Below are 16,789 nucleotides of genomic sequence, written 5' to 3' on the forward strand. Positions count from 1 at the left end.
GAGAGAGAGCGCAAACAGGGGAGGGGCAAAGAGAGAAGGAGACACAGAATCAGAAGCAGACTTCAGGCTCTGAGTTGTCAACCCAAAGCCCAACGCGGGGCTTGAACTCACGAACTATGAGATCATGACCTGAGCCAAAGTCGGAAGCTTAACCAGCTGAGCCACCCAGGCGCCCCTAGCTTATTTTCCTTACCACAGATTTTCCCTCCTGCACTCTGGAATGAATCCTTGATTTTTCTGCTTTGGGGAAAGTTTAATTGGGTTATATCACTTTAGGGAGTATAGGGAGGATACAGTATGTAAAACCTGGAACCAAAGGCTTCTGGTAGTCCCCTCTGTCAGGGCAGGGCTGTACCTTTCTGGCTGCTACTTGGTCTTTGAAGCAAAGGAAATTGGTGTGTGTGTGTCAGGGAGTGGGGTTGGGGGACGGTGTTGAGGAGTAGGTGTAGTTATTATTCTCCTCCTAAATGCGGGTGGTTTGATTAGACAGTGTGCCCAAGAGTCAAATGCTGTTGATTCATTTTTAATTCAAAGTTAACCTTTAGAAACTTAGTTTCCTTATTTTCTTTGACGTGAATAAGACTAGGAGAAGTTGGGAGTCACTGAATCTCAGGAAATTAATTTCAGCCTGGGAAACACACTTGAAAGACAAGGAGCAGTAACTGGGCCTTTGACTGATACGCCAAGTGACTACACTAGATTCAGATCTTGGCGATCCTTTTGGAAGATCCTTGCAATCCATTAGCTGTAAGCACCTCCCCTACAAGGACTTTAATTTTGCAGTGATAGGTATAGAAATTGTTTTGAGGTTTTGTCTGTATCCTCCACTTAAGCAGACATAAATTAGTGAAAGTATCTTAGAGTTGGATAATGAGAGGAGAATGGTTAACAGTTTTCCCACCTTTTATCTGTGGTTTCCCGATAGCAATCCATATTGATGAGATGTGATTGCTTTGCCCTTCTTTAGCATTCGTGGGAGATGGTCGGGAAGAAGAAGGGAGTCTCAGGACAGAAGGATGGTGGCCAAACAGAAACCAACGAGGAAGGCAAAGAAAATCGAGACCGTGACAGAGACTATAGTCGGCGACGTGGTGGGCCACCAAGACGGGGGAGAGGTGCCAGCCGTGGACGAGAGTGTATGCATGGGGCTTTAACAAAACCGGCTGTGGGTCAGTAATGTCTGGATTTCAGGGATGTCAGGGCCCTGGTAGGCTGGACCTGGTAACCATTATATCATCCTTTTGATCTTTTTCTTGCCACTGTTTGTTCTGAGACCTTCGTATCTTTTACATGTAGCATTTTCTAGCTACAGCTACCAGCTTGGCATGAAATTATCTTGCAGTCACTTTTAAAGTTGTCTGACATATAGCTCTCTGTTGTGGTTCATCACCTTTCCCCGGGTAACTATCATGTCCCATCATCTCATTATCTCTTCTCGGTTTTGTCTCCCCACCACCGTCTATATGTGCCATTTACATACTTACATAAATTCCATTGACTCTGTTTTGGCTATCTGTGTTTTTAATTTTAGTTCGGGGTCAGGAAAACGGAATAGATGGCACGAAGAGCGGAGGACCTTCCGGAAGAGGCACTGAACGAGGCAGAAGAGGACGTGGCCGAGGAAGAGGTGATCATTTTCTTGGGGGGGTGGATATTGGGGCAGGGTATTTTTATTAGTTCTGTACGGGTCGACTTTATTTGAAAACAAACAAATTCACGGGGCACCTCATTACCTGGGTTGCTGAGAAGTCATGAAAATTGTAGAGATTACTGAGTGGGCAGTGGAAAAGAAGAAGGTAGGTGTCGTTTCCTTTAGTCTTTAACATTGATGTTAATGTATTTGCTTAAGGACCCAGCAGTTTGGTCAGCAAAGGAACAATCTGTCAATAGTAATGATTGCCTGCTGTGTTACATTAACTACACTAGAGGGTGAAAGAAAGAACATCTAATAATATCAACCATTTATTATTCGAGTAGCCTCAGTTGGCAAGGTGTTTTTTATATCAATTTCTAAAATACTTTTTTTTTTTCTTTAAGGTGGCTCTGGTAGACGGGGAGGAAGGTTTTCTGCTCAAGGAATGGGGTAAGTTTTACTGATTTGATGTCAAAGTCTTTATATTTTTTCCCCCTAGGTATTACCATAATGTCCTAGAGTGGCTAATATCCTGGTACCCTGAGGATAATATGCAGCCTTAACCAAAATGTGATCAGAAAGATTTCTAAACCACTTAATCAGATGGGTATGTAGATGTAGTGCTAGAGATAAGCATTTACTACTTGGGTCATTATCTCAGAACTTCATTTGAATGCAAATACCTGCTGTTTTCCAAAATTCTGTGTGGATTTTATTACGATTATTGATGTCCTAACCCAAAATAAATAGTAGACATAAATTGAGATTATTCCATGGAATCTGTTAATTTTTGCTGGTGCTGCTTAGAGGTCAGAGACCCTTTTAAGCTTTTTTTCCTGTACCCACAGAACCTTTAATCCAGCTGATTATGCAGAGCCAGCCAATACCGATGATAACTATGGCAATAATAGCGGCAGTACGTGGAACAACACTGGCCACTTTGAACCAGATGATGGGACGAGTGAGTGACTGTTTACTGTTTCTGGTCTTTAAAAACCTAAGGAAATAATTATTTTTAGGTTATGGTCATATTAAAAGGTGGAGGAATAGTTTTGGGTGCAGAGATAGAGGAGGAAGGGATGGCAATGGAAATACCGTGCGTTCTTTTTCCTGACTATGTGCCTGTGGGCGCTTAATCCATGCTGTTCTACCTGGCCTTCAGTACTCGCCTGTGAAATCAACACTGTTCGCCATCTCCACAAGGGCGGTCGTGAAATTTGCTAGTATTTGAACTCAGAATTGTTGAACTCTAAGGGCCCGTGCTCTTTCTGATACAACGTGTGGCTGCCCTTAGCTCCAGGTGTGTTTCCTAGCATTTCTGTTAGGGTTTCTAGCTTTGCCTTTTGAAAAAGTATCCATAATTAATTAATTAAGTCACCACTTAGATGAACAAGGCCCAGAATCAGAGCCCAGTGTCAAGTTTATTTTCTGGCATGGAGATAATATCTTTTTTTACCTTCATTTTTGGAAAATCTTAGTTTCTGGGCAGGAAGGAAATCACAGCTTTCTAGATCTGATTGTCGAAGAGTTTTCGCGGTGTGGAAGAGTAGTACGGGATTTGAATAAGGTTGTGTTTTTAGCTCGCAGGCTTGTGGTGTCGGTGTCTGAGTAGACTATATATATGGAAGGGTATGTTAGATTTGTGGGACAATCCAAAATGTGTTTGGGAGTGAAAGATACTTTTACCCCTTTAAATAAGAACAGCCCCTGGGCTGCAGAGTATGTATTCTTTTGAGATCACTTGCTTCCTTTTGGCTGAAGCAATACATGGAGAGCTTGAGATTTTTCACTTATAAAGGGGGGAAATGAGTAAAGTGTTAGAGTATGAATTCAGCTTTTTGACTCCTTATCCATTTATTCACTTTGCTGCTTTTCAAAGATCATTGATGTTTATCTCTCTCTTTAGGAAGGTTTTTGGCACAGTTAATCTGTTGCTCACAAGATGTTAAACCTCAGGTCTTGAATGTTACTTGCTTTTCATTTATCAAGCTATCTTACAGATTCATTTTGAATAGTTTTCCCATTGGTGGAGGTTGAAGTTGAGTTATTGACAAGATGGAAATCAGTTTTAATTCCCTGGACCCATTTGGCCATGAATTTTTTTTTTTTTTTTTAATTTTAGGAGGCATAAAGTTGCTCTTGGTGGCTTATAGAGGCAGCGTGGTAGCAGTCTGAATACCAAAAGTTACTCTTTTTGAGCACTAGTTTTTGACTATTTGGTTTTTTTCTCATTGGCAGAAAAGATAATAGATGTTAAGGGATTTGTTTTCAGTTCTGGATTGAAAATCAGGCATGGTGTCCCAGTCCTAGATTGCAAGCCTTAGCTCTTTTCTGCAAGGATCTGGTTTGGAAAGCAAGGAAGGATGGAGTGTGTTTATTTCTACTGAGGAGAGAATAGCAGATTTGGGAGGTTTGAATTCAAAATCGGATTTGTGGCTGAATGAAAAACTGTGATGCTGATCTCATTTGTGTGAACGTGTTGGGTGCAGCTTGATGTGTTCTTGTTGTTAATTTCACAGTATTAAGTGACCTTCATGCGTGATCTCTTTTTGTGTTTTCATGATAGCAAACCTCAAATTCCCTTTTTTTTTTTAAAAAGAAATTGAAACCTATCCTTAAAATATCCACAGGTACGGTGGGAATTGTGTTTTGGGGGCACATGTTCTCATTCATAAGCAAAATTTCACTGGTTGTTTTTTCTTTTCTTTTCTTTTTTGTTTCAGGACTTGATTTCATTGGGGTTGAGGGGTCAAATTATCCCCGAAAATTTGAGACTGCTCCTGGTATGATACATCCAGGCGCCTAATTGCCCCGGATATTTTTATAGATTTTATGAATTGAAATATCTGTGGATATGTCATTTTTCTGTTTTCCTGCTTTTTTTCCCTTCTCTGCTGTTTTTTCTCATATTCTGTGTCTGTTTTCTCTTCTTAAAAATTTTTGTTCATTTAATGAATATTTAACATTTGTACTGACTGCTTTCTGCTGACAGAATGGAAACCCTTACCTCTTGTTCAGAGCCTTTGCATTCTTTCTGTTCCTTTGTGCCTCTTCAGTACAGCCTTCTTGGCCATGACTGTGCGTCTTGTATTGGATCAAGTAGGCATCTGCATTCTAACTTTCGCCAGATGCAGTCTGATGCAGTCGCCAGAGTGCAGGAAAACATTGCTGCCTTGAGAGAGAGCCTATCAATAGGAGATAACTTCTTGGGTCACTTGTGACTCCAGGATTATGTATATGTGTTAACCCATATCTTGGATTACATTTATTCAAGGCAGGATGGTTGTCAACGGAGAGGAAGAGTGGTGTCACCAGAGAGGGAGAAAAGAATGTGGTTTGTAATCTGTCTAAACTGAAATTGGACTTTCGTGTGATTGGAGAACATTGCCATTATTAAGTGGTTTGGAATTTCCCTTGTGCAGTTATAAATGGGCCTGGAAGAGGCGTCATAATGTCTTTTTCTCTACAAAATAGGGTTCTTCGATTATTAAATGTTTGGAGAAATTTCATATATTTTTTAAAGATTTTATTTTTAAATAATCTCCACACCCAGCGTGGGGCTTCAGTTCATAATCCTGAGATCAGGGGTCGCATGTTGTACTGACTGAACCTACCAGGTGCCCCTAGAAGAATTTTATATGGGTTTTGTATGTATTAGGATATTTCTCTTCAGTGACAGTGAATATCTGAATGCCAGATATTCATTCTTTTTTTTCTTGAAATTTTTAACGTTTATTTCTAAGAGAGACAGATTGCAAGCAGGAGAGGGGCAGAAAGAGGGAGACAGAATCCGAAACAGGCTCCAGGCTCCAAGCTGTCAGCACAGAGCCCAACATGGGGCTTGAACTTGTGAACTGGGAGATCATGACCTGAGCTGAAGTCGGGCTCCTAGCTAACTGAGCCACCCGGGTGCCCCCAGACTTTAATTCTTAAAAGAAGTTTTCTCCATTTGGAGGAAGGTTTGAAGAATTAATGAGTATGTACTGTTGTTTTAGAGAAGAAAATAAGGAGTGTTCTTGTCCCTTTCTGTAGGTAGGTTGTTATTTCTTACTGTGGTTCTTCAGTTAAAGGGAAGAATCCTGGTTCTAGAATAGTTTCCTTTTCTGACGATACGTATACATGAAGCAAAACAAGGGGAGTGTGGAAGGTGGGTTTACTGCTGATGGACCTTTCCTATAGAAACCAGCCTGACTTTGTTATGACCAGCATGGGGCGAGTGTAACCTTGTGTTGTGTATACTGTGCCCTTGGCAGGTTAGAGGTCACCTTCTGTGGGATCAGGGTTAGGATAATAACAGACATGTTTGCTTTTCCAGTTTTGTCCAATGTCTTCTGAAAAGACATGGAAAAGAACAGCCCGTGAGTGTTTCTTATGGTTCAACCAATGAGATCTATACACTTGACTTCTGCTGAGTATGCATCTTTACATTGAGTTCTGATAGCAGATAGTTGTCAGTGCCCACAGTTTGGAAGCCTGTCCTCCACTGCCCTTCCCCTGTCCTCTGGCAGCCATTTGTGTCCCTCCATCACTGCTGCCCTGTTTTCAGACTGCCCATCATGTGGTCTCCTACCAGCTGAGGGGGTATCATTTACATTCTGGTGTAAATTGGCTGCTTCCATTTCACTGGAGTTGACCGCTACGGCAGAGGGCTTGAGTGGTCTTAAGAGGTTGCCTGGAGCATTGGACCTGTTGCCTGCTGCCTGCACCCCAACCCCCTGCTCCGCCACCCCCCATCACTGTTAAAGCTGTGTAACAAATCCTGGAAGTAGGTGTGAAGTCCTAATCTTATTAAAAACCCTGGTGTTCTGAGGTATCCCTTTCTAAATAGTCTTTTCCTCCCTCTGAAGCCTAGGAATCTCTTCTGATTACTAAAATCTGGTTACTCTTCTGGCTGCCAAAAATATTAATACGTTAGTGTGTTTTGCACATGCTTTGTACTAGCACTTAAGTTTCTTCACTGTTCTTCCTTTATTGCCAGGCGCATGGAGGACCGCTGCAGAGGAGTGGGGGACTGAAGATTGGAATGAAGACGTAGGTATTTCTGGGTCACTCCTCACTAGTGCCCTCTATCCCTAAGTGGTGTTTAGGGATAGGAAATGGGTATGTTTCTATGCCCTCAAAATTTACCATTAAGATTCTGACACAAAACTTTTACATCCAGAATAGTGTTCTGAGCCAGAACATTTCATACATGTTATATGAAGGAGACTGGGCATGAACAGGACTCTATGGAACCAGACTATGGAAAGGGCAAGTCCACCTGTGTAAGTCCAATATCTGATTGTCAGATTTACCCCAGGAAGAGATGGTGGTTGGATAGGGCACCAGAAATGGAGTTAGGCAGGTAGTGCCTGAGTAACCACTACTGGTGGCACATGACTCCATTTGAGCCAGTTTGGCCATTAAGTTCGTGTTCAGGCACTGATTGGCTTAGAGGTGGGTGCAAAGAGAGAGAGAGAGTACCGTGTCCTCAAGTTCACAATCTGGTTGGTTCTGAAGCCCAGCTTCGTAAATGGGACGAATGTATATAACTGTCTTCCAGTGTGACTCCACACGGACACCTCAGACATGAGTGGCACAGAGGTGGCACGTAAGCCAGCACCGTGAGCTCAATGGAGTAGCACCTGAGGAGAAGAATTTTGCTCATTCTTGGTCACAGTCAGGGTTTTGTTGTGAATTCTAGTTTTCAGTCCTCATAGATTAAGTCCCGTTGTAACATTTTTTCAGTCTATTTTTCTGTGCTTGTGTGTACTTAGGCAAGACAGCTTTTATGGTGATCGGAGGGTATGTCAAACTGTTTGGGCTTGCCAGACCTGAGTGTTTAGAATTTCAGATCCATCAGTATTAGAGGGTGATTTCTTCTGTTGTTACTGAGCTAGACTGCCTTGTGAATACTTCCTAGGATGTGGCTTGTCTGTTTAAGCAACTTCCAGGGAATGATATATTTGGGGGAGTGGATGCCCTGTTTTTGGAGAAGAGATTTTAGTCAAAAAGTGAAAACAAAACCAAATCAAGTTTTGAATGGTGGGATGAGTTATTCCTTACCATCCCTACAATCTTTTACCTGACTTTAGGGTCTTACAATGCAAAGAGTAGGTGTAATAAGTTCACTGTTAAGGCAAAAATTGCATATAGTTGAAATTGTCCCTACAAAGACCTTAATTCACCAGCACTTGTGTCCTTACTGCTCAAAAACCAGGAATTAATTTCTTTGATTTTGGTTTTTGTCTTGGCTATAACCTTTTTTTTCTTTGAGAGGAATAGTGGAAGATAAAGTTTGGTTTGGGTAGAGGTGCAAGTTGGGAACTCTAATGGGAAAGTATAAGAGAGTTTGCTCTCTTTCTGCGTAGCATGTGTATTCAGCTTCTTGCAAGTTCATTGTGCATATCACATGACTCCCATTATATTTTATAGGGTTTCTTGATTTTATACTCCTTCGGTAAAATCACAGAGCATATGTAGACGGTAACGGAGGTCAGTCCATGTAGGGTTCCTCCGGCTAGGTGCTTCTCTTTTCTGAGGGTTTTCCCCCCTCGGTGTTAGTTCCCTTTACCTGCACCAGGTTTCTGACTGTAGCCCACCTAACACCAGAAGTGACTAATCCCTCTGTTTTCCAGCTTTCTGAGACCAAGATCTTCACTGCCTCTAATGTGTCTTCAGTGCCTCTGCCTGCGGAGAATGTGACAATCACTGCTGGTCAGAGGCAAGTGTGTGGTAAAGTTCAGTGTCTTTTTCCAGATGGGCCTGGTGAGAGAGCTGTAAGGAAGAGTAGCAGTGGCCCTTCACAAGCTCCCATGGTGCTGCTGGTAATGGGAACCAAGCACGCGAGGTTCCTCTTTAGTTGATTGATAGGGTTATAAGAGTTGATCTACTGAACGGGAGTCCACTTTTTACAATTTTAAAGATGATTCTCTCCAAAATAGCCCCTTTAGTTTACATAGGCCAACCTGATTAAATTGAAACTTAGCACACTAGAACTTGTCTGATGGTAAGGCAAAGTTAAACATGGAAATTTTTTCATTTATTTCAGTTTGAGGAACTGTTCAGTAGCTGTTTCAGTTGCTTCATAATTATGATTTTTGTCTGCTAATCCTGCTAAGTAAAATGGTCATTTTTCCCCTAGGATCCGGCTCATGAACTTTTTAGAACTTGAACCTTAGTTATTGGGAATAGTAGAGGGAGATACACTTACTAGGAATATTTGTATCCCTGGAAAACCTCTTGAATTATTTCTAGACCTGGGTACGATAGCTTTTAACTTAGAAGCCTGAAATGTGCTAGAAGTAGGACATTAGGGGTCTCGTCTCCAGAGGGGATGTGTCTTATTTTTCTCTGACACCAGAATCTCATTTTACTGACACCAGTTCTTCAGTCCTCTGAACACCAACAAGGTGGTCAATAATTCAGTTCAATTCCGATACGTTCCAGAGTTAGCACAGACCCTAGTTGATGCCTCCATCCCAGAAGACCACCCATACTTCCAAGGTCCACTGCAAATGAGCACCCAGGCTGCCCACACACTTCTGCCTGGCTGACTGCAAATGTGGGGATTCTCACAGCCTCCCTCCCCTTAGCTTCAGAAATCTGCTAGAATGACTCAGAACTCAGGGAAGAGTTTCACTTGCCATAACTGGTTTGTTATGAACAGTTCTCAGGTACAACAGTCGGTTGGAAGAGATGCACTTGCAGGACAGGGGCTAGGGTACAGAGCTCAGTGCCCCTGGGTGTGCTGCCTTCCCAGCACATTTCACCAGCATCAGTGCATTCACCAACCCAGAAGCTCACTCAGTCTCCTTGTTTTAGAGTGTTAAATCAAATTTTCGTTACATAGATAGACTGGATTGACTAAGCCATTGGCTGTTGAAGTCATTCTTCAAGCCCCTTCTGACTCTAGAAGTGGGTATAGAGAGTATGCTGGGGCTGAAAGTTCTAACCCTCTAATCCCATTGCTGGTGTTTCTGGTGGCAGCCTGCTTCTTGCAGCTCTGTGAGGGGCCTCCCACCCTGAGTAACCTCCTCAGTGTAGACTTTGGTTGAAAGAGGCTTGTTATGAATAACAAAAAACACTTAGGAACTGTTAAGGGTTTTAGGAGCTCTGTGCTGGAGAGCCAACTATACGTGTTCTCCTTATACCACTGGTAACTTTGAAGTTTTATAAAAGTTGGAGAAATTTCAAAGACCCTTCAAGATGCCAGTGGACTTGTATATGTTTTTAAATATTAGTTATTGGTAATGCCAGGTATTCATTATTAAAATACTCATTTAAAAACATGTAGATTTTGGTCCAAAGATGAAGCTGCTGCGTTAAAACTAATACTTGTTAATCCGTTAACTTAATTAAATTGAAGTATTTAACATTATTATGGTTGACAATGCTATTGGAACACAGCTAGATCCTATAGTAGCTCTTACACATTATTTATTTTGGTCAATTAAACATTTCTAGTCTTTGTGTTTTTGACAAGTGATTTTGATCTAGTCATACTCTGTGAGTTGGGAATGCTAGAAGGTTATGTCATTATTCCTCAGTACATTCCTTCTCTCCACTAGAATCGACCTTGCTGTTCTGTTGGGGAAGACACCATCTTCTATGGAGAATGACTCCTCTAATCTGGATCCATCTCAGGCTCCTTCTCTTGCGCAGCCTCTGGTGTTCAGTAATTCGAAGCAGAGCACCATAACACAGCCTGCTCCGGGAAACTCGTTCTCTCATCACAGTGTGGTAAGGAGGAGGTCCGGGGCCCTCTGCCTCCAGCACATACGTGCAGTACTGCCTTCCAGTGACAGGTTTGGGTTGCCGCAGAGCATCCCCTTTTGTCCGCTAAGTAGCCTTGTGGGTAGGCATGTAGAGTTGGGCAGGAACGTGCTGTGTGATAGGAGGACTTCATTTTGGACAGACTGAATCTTCTAAAAGTGAATCCGCATCACTTCCCCACTTCCCAAATACTCACTGTGCCAAGCATTACCTGCCGTTGAAGAGAACAAAATGACATCAAATTTTAATCCTTTTTCAATCCTAATTAAACTTGCATAGGAGGTTATAGCATTTCCCTATTTCTCGATAGAGCAGAATTGCCATATAAATTTGTTTAAACCAGATGTTTCTGGACTAGGCTTCCAAAAACTTGGGGTTTTCCTGAATGTTTCTGCTTACCACTGTCCCTCCCCTCCTGTAGGCAGGGATAAGAGCCCTTGCTATGCCTGCCATACAAGCCTGTAGGAACATGGAGTACGGTCGTGGATAAGGCCATATAAATGTGGGAGCAGCAGTGGTGTTGGTTATTAACACCTAGAGTACTTAAGGCATGTGACTTCTTGTCTCATTTAGGAAATTCAAGGTCAGGGGCGCCTGGGGGGCTCAGTCGGTTAAGCGTCCAACTTTGGCTCAGGTCACGATCTCACGGTTCGTGGGTTCGAGCCCCGCGTCGGGCTCTGTGCTGACAGCTCAGAGCCTGGAGCCTGTTTCAGATTTTATGTCTCTCTCTCTCTGACCCTCCCCTGCTCACACTGTCTCTGTCTCTGTCTCTCTCTCTCTCTCAGAAATAAATAAAACATAAAAAAAAAAATTGAAGAAGAACAAACATTAGAGGCTTAATTTTCTTTAAAACTTAATAGATGTAAAACATAATTTTAATAGATATAAATAATATAAGAGCTCCCCGTATGTGGACGTTACGTAACATGCTGTATCTTTAATATAAAGCTTAGTATTTGCAGAATATCTGATAGCCATTACTACGTGGGATCATCTCTCTGCCAGAGTTCCATACTTTTAACTCAACTTCCGGTGTTTTTGTTTTCCTTTGTATAATTTTGGATATAGACTGAAGTAGAAAAAAAATGTCTTACCCTGAGTTGTCTTACCTTGGGTTTGTATAAGAAAGCGCTGCTCTTTGATGGTGATAAGGAAGGATATGGTTGAATGAGAAAGGGAAATTAGATTCAATCTCCTTGAAGGTGTTTTGGAGTAGTCAAGGCCACGTGTCATCTTCTGGATGAGGCTGTTCGTCTTACCTGGCAGTAGGGAGTGGGGAAAATCCCCCCAAAAGCGTAAGAGTAAATTCTGCTTTCTTATTCATAATTGCCCTGTAGAACTTGGATACACACAGAGAAGACGAATCCTACGGGCTCATTATTTGATTGTATGGTGCAGAGGTGTTGACAGGCCTTTAGCTTCTCTTCTTTGCCTCTGTGCTAGTTACTAGCAGCATTGAAGTGTGAGGCTCCAGCTAGCTCTTCTTGTTACTTTTGAGCTGTTTAGTGGAAGGGGGAAAATGAGCCTTAATGGTTAAAGTGAAATTTTATATTAACTTTCATATTAATTTAATTATCAGATATTGCTTGGGACGCCTGGGCGGTTAAGGGTCTGACTTAAGCTCAGGTCGTGACCTCACAGTTCATTGGTTTGAGCCCCCGTGTCAGGCTTTGTGCTGACAGCTCAGAGCCTGGATCCTGCTTCAGATTCTGTCTCCCTCTCTCTCTGCCCCTCCCCCCTCACACTCTATCTCTCTCTCAAAAATAAACATTAAAAACAATGTAAAAAAGTAAATACTGGTCGACATAAGTATTTTTATTTATTGTTTTTGAGAGCTAGAGCGTGTATGCGAGTGAGTGAGGGGGCAGAGAGAGAATCCCAAGAGGGGCAGTGGGAAAAAGAGAGAAACAGGACTCACCCAAAGCAGGGTTTGTGTTTGCCTGAAGTGGGGCTTGTGCACTTCTGACACAGGACTCGAATTCGTGAACCATGAGATCATGACCTGAGCTGAGGTCAGATGCTTAACAACTGAGCCACCTAGACACCTGATGTAAACGTTTAAAAGGAAAAAAATTCTGGGGCACCTGGGTCTCTCGGTTGTGTCCGATTCTTAATTTGGGCTCAGGTCATGAACTCACAGTTTGTGAGATCAAGCCTTACATTGGGCTCCATGCTGAGTTTGGAGCCTGCTTAAGGTTCTCTCTCCCTCTCCCTCTGCCCCTCTCCTGCTTTTCTCTCAAAATAAACATTAACCAAAAAAAGACTTGCCAAAAAAGTAAAAGAAGAAAAGTTTCTCCAGTTATTACATCTTTATACCTGAGGAAAGAGGAAGCAATGGTGTATAGTTTAATGATGCTCATCACGTACCATACATGTATTAAGTGCTTTACCTACATTATTTGATCCTTGTATAGGTTTATGCACTACTGTTTTCAGGTGAGGAAAATGAGGTACAGAGAAATTACAAATTAGTTTTCCACAGTTATGTAGCCAGGATTTGCATCTAGGCAGTCTGACTCTGGAGCCTGTGCTCTAATGGACTAGCCTGCGTACTCAGTCTGGTGACCTTCTCTACTGACTCTCACTTAGTGACTTACACTTCGTGACTTTCTAAGCAGAGAACACATTTGCTTGCTGTAGATTTCTCTCATCTCTCTACTGATCTGCAGGTGAGCATGTTGGGGAAAGGATTTGGTGATGTCGGCGAAGCCAAAGGCGGCAGCACCACGGGCTCTCAGTTCCTGGAGCAGTTCAAGACGGCTCAGGCCCTGGCCCAGTTGGCGGCACAGCATTCTCAGTCCGGAACCACCGCCACCTCCTCTTGGGATATGGGCTCCGCCTCCCAGTCCCCATCGCTGGTGCAGTACGGTGAGAAGGGTGCAGAGTGACCAAAAGTGGTAATTGGAACATTACCGCCAGGAGCTTGCGGGATTCGGGGTGGAGAATGTTTCTTAAAGTCAGGAGGAGGGCCGCCAACTGGCTGGTTTCCCATGACTGAGACCCTCTAGTCAGACAGGCTGAGCTCAGAAAGCTAGGGAATAGCAAAAAGTTTGCGGCTCAGTGTCTCTAATCAAATTTAGACATAATACCGTTGCAGGGGCGCCTGGGTGGCCCAGTCAGTTAAGCGGCCGACTTCGGCTCAGGTCATGATCTCACGGTCCATGAGTTCGAGCCCCATGTCGGGCTCTGTGCTGACAGCTCAGAGCCTGGAGCTGCTTCAGATTCTGTGTCTCCCTCTCTTCTCTGCTCCTCCCCTGTTCAAGCTCTGTCTCACTCTGTCTCAAAAGTAAACAAACGTTAGAAAACTAAGAAAAAAAAAAAACAAAAAACCTATACAGTTGCAGTCTTGAGTTGACCTGGGAGTTCTTTGGACTCTCCCTAGATTGGTCTTCAGTGTTTGGAAACATGTCGCCCTAAGGAGGTTCCTATGGGCTTGGCATTTTAGGACCTCACACCCTAAACATGGACAGTTTTTAGGTGTCTGTCTCACACAGGCAGGCTGTGCTTAGAGCGGACATGAGGTGTGACCGTCACTTTGAGAAATGAGAGTCCCAGATGAGGATATGTGACGTGCTGATTCTTGAGCACCTCGTTTATGGCTCTAGAGAGGATAATGGCGTTTCACTGAGGTTTATCAGCATCTCTGACCTCATACACATCGAAACTCTCCATGCAGATTTGAAGAACCCAAACGATTCCACAGTACACAGCCCCTTCACCAAACGCCAGGCTTTCACCCCGTCTTCAACCATGATGGAGGTGTTCCTTCAGGAGAAGCCGCCTACGGTGGCCACCTCCACTGCTGCACCTCCACCGCCCTCTTCCCCTCTGCCAAGCAAATCCACCTCGGCCCCGCAGATGTCTCCCGGGTCTTCAGATAACCAGTCCTCCAGCCCTCAGCCAGCTCAGCAGAAATTGAAACAACAGAAGAAAAAGGCCTCCTTGACTTCTAAGGTACTTGAACTTTGAGATGGGTGTCATTTTAGGGCCAAGGGGATGTGGGATTTGGGAACTGAGATTGTAAGGGGGTAGTATGCAGATTTGAAGGAGAGGTATGGTTTTGTTTTGTTTTTTTAAATTAGTCTTATAGTAAGATTGCAATAAAACTGTTCCCTTTACAGATTCCTGCTCTGGCTGTGGAGATGCCTGGCTCAGCAGATATCTCAGGGCTAAACCTGCAGTTTGGGGCATTGCAGTTTGGGTCAGAACCTGTCCTTTCTGATTATGAGTCCACCCCCACCACGAGCGCCTCTTCAAGCCAGGCTCCAAGTAGCCTCTATACCAGCACAGCCAGGTAGAGGGGAAACCTTAATCAAGACTTGTTTCGTTGGGCTTTTACCACTTTTTCTGAGCCTCTTGCTGATTCTTAGAACCCCAAAGAGGTCCAAGCTTCTGACTGAAGGAAAAGTAGCCAATTGTAGCATTTTGTTAAGCATTTCAAAATACTGTCTCTAAGATTATCTGTCACTGTAATCTAGATGGAAATATAACTCTTGCATACTTCTGGAGTGTCCATGCCTAGTTCTTTTTTTCTTTTTTTTTTCTTTTTTTTAAACAGTAGAAGCATCTACCACTTTGTTTTCTTTTTAAGTTTTTATTTGAGAAAGAGAGTACATGTCCTGTGTGCTGTTCCTTGGGGGGCTGAGGAGGAGGCAGTGGGAAGAGAGAGAAAAATCCCAAGCAGGCTCCACACTGGAACTCTTGAACTGTGAGGTCATGACCTGAGCCACAGTCAAGAGTTGGATGCACAAGTGGCTGAGCCTCCCAGGCGCCCCCACGCCTAGTTCTTAAGAGGTGCGTATAGCACCTCTAACATAGGATCTTGGCATCTGGCTAAACATGCTTTTAACACGTTTGGTCCTTCGGTGTGGGCCTTATGCATATAAAGGGTAGGACTCTGGCCTAAGAAAGAGGTAATATTGATACATTACACAAGTTAAAAGGAATCTTTCCTACCTTCTCTGGTAACTATCTCTGGTAACCAACATAAGCAATAGAAAATCCTGGAGGATGGGACGCCTGGGTGGCTCAGTCAGTTGAGCATCCGATTCTTGATTTCAGCTCAAGTCATGATCTCATGATTGGTGAAGTCAAGCCCCTCCATGTGGAGCCTGCTTGGGATTCTTGCTCTCCCTCTCTTTCTGCCTCCCCCTACCCCACCCCCCATGTGTGCATATGCGTTCTCTCTCTTAAATAAATATTTAAAGAAAAAGAAAATTTTGGAAGACTTTCAGGGACTAGGCCGTTTTGGAATTTAAAAATATATGTGTTAGGCCCTAGCCTAATCTATTGAATTGTATTTGCCTTATATTTAATAGCGTTTCTGAGAGAGCCAGGAACTCCGAATTCTTTAAAATGAGTGTGAGCAACAGAGGACTTTCCCTCTGCTTAGGGTTCATGTTAGGATGTATTAGAAGGATCAAGAACAGTCTATCCTTTCTACTTTTGCCTCTTTTTCTTTTTTTTTTCTTTTGCCTCTTTTTCTTAAAACAGAATGTAGGTGAGCAGTTTTAGTTCAGACCCCTGACTCTATAGAATATCTAAATTCCTATTGTTATCAAAATTGTTTTTTATTTGTTGCTGGAAGTTTTCCTTTTGATAGTAATAGACTTAATTCTAGAAGGTCTCCAGCATTTCTTTAGTATCGATGTTCTGTTTTGGTTCTCTGAGATTTTCCTTCTGCACTCCCCACAGTGAATCTTCATCTACAATTTCATCTAACCAGAGTCAGGAGTCCGGTTATCAGAGCGGTCCAATTCAGTCGACAACCTATACCTCCCAAAATAATGCTCAGGGCCCTCTGTATGAACAGAGGTCCACACAGACTCGACGGTACCCCAGCTCCATCTCCTCATCACCCCAAAAGGACCTGACTCAGGCAAAGGTAGTGTGACTTTGTGAGTCCCTGGGTGCTGGTTAAGACAATATTGGGCAGAGTGTCTCCACTGTTAGTGTTTTACTTCCTGACAAATGGTGCTAGGATACTTCAGAAGTGCTGATCCAGAAGCTGCAAAAAACCACATTTCTGTGGTTGGAGATATTAAAAAGTTCTTCTCAACAATTCTGGAGATTCATAGTTAGAAAACTATAGCCAGCACTGGAGATTCGTTCTGTGTAGTAGGATCAATGTCAAATACTTGTTTTTTCTTCTGCAAAGATCTGAGTGCTGAACTTCTGGGTGTGTATCAGTAGACACCTTGCCGCGTCTTGGCCTGGGGAGGGGACAGTGTATACCAGAGGTGCTGAGGGACAGAATGACAGTCCTTGGTAGCCGCAATAGCGGGTGGTTTGGCTGAATGGTCCTCCTTCCCCGACCTCCCTTGGGGACTTAGGACTTTCCTGTGTCTCTTCTAGGTTTGGGATCTCTTGAGCAGTTCAGGGTACTGCCTTCTATTGTTTTGG

General features: G+C 43.2%; 1 protein-coding gene across 6 annotated transcripts in view; it reads left to right on the top strand.

Annotated features, from left to right (window-relative positions):
- The window catches only part of UBAP2L (ubiquitin associated protein 2 like), a 39,528-nt gene that overhangs the window by 9,258 nt on the left and 13,481 nt on the right, over positions 1–16,789 (top strand). For all 6 annotated transcript variants that reach the window (XM_039218967.1, XM_039218970.1, XM_039218969.1 and 3 more), the window contains exons 5-15: positions 968–1,136; positions 1,532–1,627; positions 2,038–2,083; positions 2,482–2,594; positions 6,612–6,664; positions 8,251–8,336; positions 10,183–10,354; positions 13,057–13,255; positions 14,064–14,341; positions 14,509–14,681; positions 16,082–16,271. In XM_039218967.1, coding sequence (XP_039074898.1) covers positions 968–1,136; positions 1,532–1,627; positions 2,038–2,083; positions 2,482–2,594; positions 6,612–6,664; positions 8,251–8,336; positions 10,183–10,354; positions 13,057–13,255; positions 14,064–14,341; positions 14,509–14,681; positions 16,082–16,271 — 1,575 coding nt within the window. The remainder of the gene's footprint in view (positions 1–967; positions 1,137–1,531; positions 1,628–2,037; positions 2,084–2,481; positions 2,595–6,611; positions 6,665–8,250; positions 8,337–10,182; positions 10,355–13,056; positions 13,256–14,063; positions 14,342–14,508; positions 14,682–16,081; positions 16,272–16,789) is intronic.

The sequence above is a fragment of the Hyaena hyaena genome, unplaced genomic scaffold (assembly GCF_003009895.1).
Source record: "Hyaena hyaena isolate Hyena2069 unplaced genomic scaffold, ASM300989v1 scaffold_783, whole genome shotgun sequence".
Lineage (NCBI taxonomy): Eukaryota > Metazoa > Chordata > Mammalia > Carnivora > Hyaenidae > Hyaena > Hyaena hyaena.